The sequence below is a fragment of the Sinocyclocheilus grahami genome, unplaced genomic scaffold (genome assembly GCF_001515645.1).
Source record: "Sinocyclocheilus grahami isolate Dianchi unplaced genomic scaffold, SAMN03320097.WGS_v1.1 scaffold1965.1, whole genome shotgun sequence".
NCBI lineage: Eukaryota > Metazoa > Chordata > Actinopteri > Cypriniformes > Cyprinidae > Sinocyclocheilus > Sinocyclocheilus grahami.
The window spans coordinates 33,614-41,019 of NW_015507144.1; the positions used below are offsets into that span (position 1 = coordinate 33,614).

At 36.5% G+C, this 7,406-nt stretch overlaps 1 protein-coding gene and 2 pseudogenes across 1 annotated transcript in view; 2 read left to right on the forward strand and 1 right to left on the reverse strand.

Annotated features, from left to right (window-relative positions):
• Nucleotides 1-694, forward strand: part of LOC107573514 (putative nuclease HARBI1) — a 3,268-nt gene extending 2,574 nt beyond the window's left edge. Inside the window, exon 5 of the mRNA XM_016259949.1 lies at nucleotides 680-694. Within this exon, the coding sequence (XP_016115435.1) occupies nucleotides 680-694 (15 nt within the window). The remainder of the gene's footprint in view (nucleotides 1-679) is intronic.
• Nucleotides 695-731: 37 nt separating this feature from the next.
• Nucleotides 732-1,834, forward strand: LOC107573515 (putative nuclease HARBI1; annotated as a pseudogene).
• A 185-nt stretch (nucleotides 1,835-2,019) lies between these two features.
• On the reverse strand, nucleotides 2,020-3,518 carry LOC107573516 (uncharacterized; annotated as a pseudogene).
• Nucleotides 3,519-7,406: the final 3,888 nt, after the last annotated feature.

The window sequence follows — 7,406 nt, forward strand, 5'->3', positions numbered from 1 at the left end:
TTGCTACATTTGGCTAAGAATTACTGCTAGCACTGTACAAAGAAGGACAGTTTGTTGTTCCGTGGCCAGAAAAATAAACATTCCTTGAATTGATAAATTATTATATTGTCTGCTCGGTGGACGGACAGATCAAATAATTGTAATATTGATTCTGCTACAGTTAATTCGAAGATATAATCTAAATATTTATTATGAATCATAACCAGTTATAATTCGTCATAAATATTTCCCTTTTTAGAGCTAATAATAAAAACCCTACAGTATATATATATATTGTTTTTTGTATGTTATGTTAATGATGTGCTAATATAAGTAATAAATAAGGTAATATATTATTCTAATATGGTTATTATATTTATTTTATTGGCATATATTATAAATTATAAAACACTATGACATGGTAATGTTTAATTTATTATAATATATATATTTATTTATTACATTTTATATGATCATCTCACACATGGATCGGCACTTTCTATAATGTCTAAATTCTAAATCAAAATACATATCTCATATGACTTAATATATAATTAGCATCAAACAAACAATATAATTCATATTTTCATATTCATATGATCTTGGATTGGTTGGTTCTTCGAAGCTCATCCCGGAGATGCTGTCATAGCAACAGGTCCGTCTGTTCGGGAGCAGGCTTATTTTATGTAAACAGGATTAGATCGCGGCTTTATAAGTGGAGGTGATACAAGAAGTCTGTTGCCCTTGCAGCCATGTCTTGCCCGTTTTTACGAGAGCAACCTGTTGCGGAAGGTGCGAGGATAATTCGCAGAGCTTTTAGAATTAATCGTGTTTTGCGACACAGACAGGATCCATTAGCACAGTGCGATAGTGTACTTTTTGAAAGATATCGTTTTTCATGTGAGGGTGTCATTTACATAATTTGTTGGAACCTCATATTAAAAGTTCGACTCGTCGGAGTCGGGCTTTAACTACAGTACAAACTGTGTGCATCGCGTTGAGAATCTTTGCGAGTGGCACTTTACTGTACACTATTGGGGATGCGGAGAACTTGGCCAAAAGTGCTGTCTGTCGTGCCATTCGCAAAGTTTATCTGGCTCTGAAGCAGTTTTTAGGGGTTTTTGTTGTCTTTCCAAGCCACTTAAGACCCCAAGTTGTAAAACAGAGCTTTTTCGCCATTGCAGGTACATTCTACTTGTTAATGAAGATCGTGTGAATATGACCAGGCTGGTAAATATGAATTGATTGTCCCCCAGGCTTCCCTAATGTGATTGGTGCCATAGACTGCACACACATTCATATCAAGGCCCCACCAGGCCCCAATGAAGGGGATTTTGTGAACCGAAAGGGGGTTCACCGTATAAATGTGCAGTTTTATTACAAACTGTTACTATTACAATTCTTAATATTTTAGATTGGTAATATACACAATGTATTACATAAGCAGTTGATTGACTACAATATCTTAGATGGTGTGTGACTCTATGTGCCATGTCACAAATGTGGAAGCCAAATGGCCAGGATCTGTGCATGACTCAAGAATTTTCAGAGAGTCATGTTTATGCACATTATTTGAACGTGGTAAGGAAAAATATTAATGTCAAGCTCACTGTATTATTACACACAAACTTATTCTGGGCCTAACAGAACTGCATTTTACCATTGTACAGGTGATTACGATGGGATCCTGGTCGGAGACGGGGGCTATACCTTTGGGCAACTAAAGGGAAGATTTCAGTGTCTGAAAAGTCTGAGGGTTGCACCTGACAGGGCATGCAACATTATTGTCGCATGTGCTGTATTACACAACATTGCCACCATTAGAAAGGAGAGGACCCCTGTGGTGGAGGTGTAGCCTGATAATGACCTCCAGCCAGTGCACTTGGACCAACCTAGTGGCAGAGCTGCACGGGACAGGATTGTGGAGCACCATTTTTGAGAAGAGAATAAAACATTTTTAAAAAACACGCAAGGCAAATATGGTTTCCATGACTTTTATTAGTTGTTCTGACAAAAAAATAATAATAATAAAGTCATCTTTTGCCTGCAAAGACAGATATTGTTATGCAAGGTCAACAGTAATGCTCTGTGTCAAATTGTGTTTTACTACTTACTCTGAAGTTCCTTTTGCAGCAACTCTATTTCTAGTGCAATTTTCTTCCTCATTAGCTGTTGGAGCTCTATTTGTCCCCTCAGTTTTTGTTTTTTTACTTCCAAATATTCAACCTTATGCTGCAGGCTACGTTTATAGAGGGAACGGATGTCACCCTGTGCCATTTACAGAGAAAATACATTTAACTCAACACATGCCACAAACAAACAAAAATAAATAAAATTAGAAAGACAAACTGATATGCAACACTGTCCACCTCTGTATCAATTCTCTGTGCAGACTCCCTCTCTGCAGGCCTCTGTGCAGACTCCTGCAACTCATATTGCTGTCAAAAATAGAAAGTACTTTAGTTGATACAAATTTATAGTGTGTTTTTATGTGTAGTTATGCACTTACAGGTACTTCCTCCAAAGGACACTCATCCGAGAGGGTCTCTTCACTGTCCTGTGCAATGAAAATAAATGACATGACAAAGTGATACACTGTCTTCGCTATTGATATTTCACTATTGGAATAAATATAAATAAGTCCACTTACTGCACATGCTTCAGCCACCACTTGCATGGGAACATGTAGAAGTGTGGGTGTGTTATGTAAAACTGCACAAAAATAGAAAAAACAGTTTCATTACAATGAGGTACACAGGAAAAGCAACATTTCTTCATTTACTCAAAGTAGGTTTAACTGCCTTCCATGTCAAATGCAATTCAGCACTACTCAAGATCTACCAGTTGAAATGAGTGTAGCTGACATTTGGATTACACCAAATGCAAGGTAGCTACCAATTATTTTACAGTAGCCTATACAAAAAGAATTAAAAGCCTCTTTACCAGTAATGAAGGTGCTGCTGCTACTGCTTCCTGGCTGTGGGTCTAAGGAAGAGCTGCCCCAGGGATGCCCTGAACATTGGGTCGGTTTGCATTTAATTCAAGGGCCAGCTCTTCTGCCGGGGTGTGACATGGGGGTGCAGGACCACCACCTGTTTGTTTTTGCTCTGCCTTTTTCCTAGTTGCTGGTATAAACAAGCACATAATTTCACAGTCTTTAAAAAAAAAAAAAAAAGACTAAGAACAACATATGTAGTTAACATTACCATTTTGTAGAATATTCTTGTATTTCACCTTTACTTGTTCCCAAGTTCTAGTGGGTCCTGTGGTGGCTCTAATATAAAATATTAAAGTAATTATGAAAATTTGAAAATGTACATATACTGTAATAACTGATTAGAAACATCTAACACAGTCACTACTTATGCATTTAATTTGTCTGCTATTTTTTGCCAGCCCTCTCTCCTGGCTTTTGCAGCCTTTGAGGTGTTCCCTGGCGTTTTTATTACATTTTGGAACTCGCCATAGCCCTCCATCAAGAGGTCTTGTTCTTGTTCTTGTTCTGCCGCCGAGAAAAAGTGGGCGCGCTCTTTGGCCATTGTGGGCAACCAATAATAGCATTGCTGATCAGTGTTTCTACTTCTTCTTCTTCTTGAAATTTTATTGGCGGCTGACAAACAACAAAATGGTGTATTTCCGCCACCAACTGGAATGGAGTGTGGATCAAAAATGGACTTCCTTCCCAAATTTTTTTCCCCCCTTTTATTTATATATATATATATATATGTATATATATTTTAAATTCTCTCCCACAAATTAGTTATTTTAAGGAACTGAAAAATAAAACTATAGCATTCATTCCATGAATTATTTTGTAACATATATCTCGGTATAAATTGCATTTTTATTTTTTCTAAATTTTGCATTAGCATCCTTCTTTTAGTCTCATATTTCTGACAGTACAATATAACATGTTCCACTGTTTCTTCTTGTCCACAAAATTCACACCTTCCCGTATCATGTTTATCCATTTTAAAAAGTGTACTCTTTAATCTTGTGTGTCCAAATCTCATCCTTGATATTACTATCTCATCTCTCCTGTTTTTCCCTGCACTTCTCATCTCTCCCACTTTCCTTTGAATTCTGTAAAACCACCGACCTTTCTTCTCCTTACCCCATTGTTTTTGCCAACTTTCTTTCAGTCTTTTCTTAATAATACTCTTGATTTCATTCTTACTTAGATTAACAATTAAGTTAATGCTGTTGTTTTTAACTGCTTCTTTATCTGCAGTTTCATTTCCTTGGATACCAATATGCGCCGGCACCCATACAAATACCACTGTATTCACTCTTTCCAGTTCTTGATTATATAATTTTAGTTTTACCTCACTTCCAATTTTTTTCCTTGTAAAAAACATTATCTTTGTTTTGTCAACTGAGAATTTAAAACCCCATTTATATGACCATTCTTCAACTACTGCAATAGCCTCCTGTAATTTTTTAACAATAAAGTCAATATTCCTTCCCCTTTTCCAAATTGCCCCATCATCAGCAAAGAGCGAAAACCCCAACCCATTATCCAGATCTTCAAATACATCATTTATCATTATGGAAAACAATAAAGGGCTCACTATACTTCCTTGTGGAGTTCCATTTTCAATCACAAACTTTTCTGAATAACTATTTCCTATTCTCACTTTAATTGCTCTTCCTGATAAAAAATCCTCGATCCATCTATACATTTGACCTTTGATACCTAACTTACATAATTTGATTAACATCCCCTCTTTCCACATCATGTCGTATGCTTTCTCTATGTCAAAGAAGACAGCCACTACACTCTCTCTATTTATTTGTGCTTTTCTTATTTCGTGTTCTAAACACACAGCCGGATCCATTGTATTTCTCCCTCTCCTAAAACCACTCTGATATTTGGATAAAAATTTATTATTTTCCACATGATACACTAACCTTTCATTCACCATTTTTCCCATTATCTTACCAATATTAGATGTGAAAGTAATAGGTCTATAATTTCCTGGATTTATACAGTCCTTCCCAGGTTTACGTATTGGAACTATCACCGCCTCCTTCCAACTTTGTGGTAATTTTCCTTCCTCCCATATTTTATTGTACATTTTTAATAAAACATCCTTGGATAATTCACTGAGATGACTTATCATTAAATAGCAAACCTGATCCATACCTGGAGCTGATTTCCTGGTTTTCCTAAGAGATCGATTTAACTCTGACTTCATAAATGTCATATTTAGTTGATCATTATTGTATTCCTCATTCTGTATGATCTCTTTATACTGCTCCAACGTCCTTTCCCTTCCTCTTTTTCCCTCCTCACTAATATTGTCTGATTTATTTATTTTAACAAAATTTTTCACTAACATTTCTGCTTTCTCTTCATCTTTTACAGCTGTTGTATCTCCATCCCTTAAAATTGGATACCCAAACTCTCTTTTTATCCCATTCATTCTTTTTATCATTCCCCATACTTGACCTATTTCTGTTTCCCTTCCCACTGTTACAAAATTTCCTCCAAAACTCTTTTTTTGTATATTTGATGATTCTCCTTACATTTGCTTGCTTCTTTTTATATTCAATAAAATTATAAAAGTATTCCTTGGCGTTATTATTAGGAGACAAGCACCGAAGGTGCGTAGTCACCTATTGTATTCCTCGGCGTTATTATTATTCTTCCTCTACTTCTTCTTCTTCTTCTTCTTCTTCCGCCACAAGTCTATGGCAGCCCATAGAACCGCTTGCGGGAAAGTTGCATAAATTGGCACACTGATAGGGGACAGTCTCAACATTAACCACAGCAAGTTTGGAGTCTCTACCTCCTACTCTACCTCCTAGCGCCACCACTTGTCCAAATTTGCAATTTCTTTATGCTAATAACTTTTGAACCGTAAGGCACAAATGGAATTTTTTTTCGTGTGAATCCTTGGCTCCTGCCGAGTCAATGAACACCAAAATTCAAAAATCGCAAGGCTTAGTTTTTTCGCTATTTTTAATTGTTCGTAAAACTCACTTTGTCGAACTTGTCCTAGACGGTTTGTCTGATTCTCACCAAAATTGGCTCAGATCATCTTCAGACCATTCTGGAAAACAGTTATGGAATTCAAGTTGATTTGTTCAACCGTTCTCGAATAACGCACAAAGGAATTCTACGAAAAGCACGTAAAAATGAACGTGAGGCAATACCTCCGCAACGGTTTGGCATATTGAGACCAAACTTGGTGTGTGTTATAACAAGCATAACCTGAGATTACCTGCAGTGTTTCGGCACAGTACCACCTAGTGGTCAGGAGCTTATAACTTCTGAATGGTTTTGCCAAAAATCACAAAACCGGTCTCTTTAGATCCGGTGCATCATGCCGAGTCGAACCATACCAAATTTTTCCATGTCAGCCATTTTGGGCGTTGGTCATTTTGAATTTAGACAAAAAAATTCAATATTTTAAGAATGCTTAGACTTTGTTATTACGAAAATCGATATGCGTCTTCGGCACCGTGCCCTGATGGTACACTAAATTTTGGGTGCAGCACCACCTTGTGGTCAAAAGTTGTTAAGCAATTTACAAAAATGCTAATAACGTTTGAATAAATTGGGATATTGTAATGAACCTGATGTTGATAGATTCCTTGGCTCATGCCGAAATCATCGATACCAGTTATGCCATAATTGGCTGAACTTCCTGTCCGCCATTTTGATTCATGTTGAAAACCTACTTTTTCGAACTCCTCCTAGACCGTTATTCCAATTTTCACCAAATTTGACTCGGATCATCTTCAGACCAAGTTGGCAAAAGTTATGGATTTCGTGTCGATAGATGAAACCGTTTTCGTACAGCGCTGCTACAAATTTTAGTAATGGCGCCAAAATGACTCTGAGGCTATATCTCTTTAAAGCTTTGACATTATGACAACAAACTTTGAGTGTGCCATTGTCACCTCACACAGAACACACCAAAATGATTTAATTACAGCGCCACCTGTTGGTCAAAAGTCATAAGCCATTTAATCACTTTATTAGTGGTTGTATTTATGTTTTTCAGCCATTTCAATTACAATCATCCTAAAATTGCTGTTATTACTAATAGTTGCATTTGGTCTGATGCTCCATGCCATGCTTAGCTCCTCAATTTGCTCACACAGAACAGACCAAAACGATTTGATTGCAGCGACAGCTGTTGGTCAAAAGTGATAAGCCATTTAATCATATTACTAGTGGTTGTATTTATGATTTTTCAGCCATTTCAATTACAATCATCCTAAAATTGCTTATATTTTTATATATTGCAATATTTTAAGAACTCTTAGACTTTGGTATTACGAAAATCGGTATGCATCTTCGACACCGTGCCCTGATGGTACACTAAAATTACATTACTAGTGGTTGTATGTATGTTTTTCAGCCATTTCAATTACAATCATCCTAAAATTGCTTTTATTACTCATTGTTGCGTTTG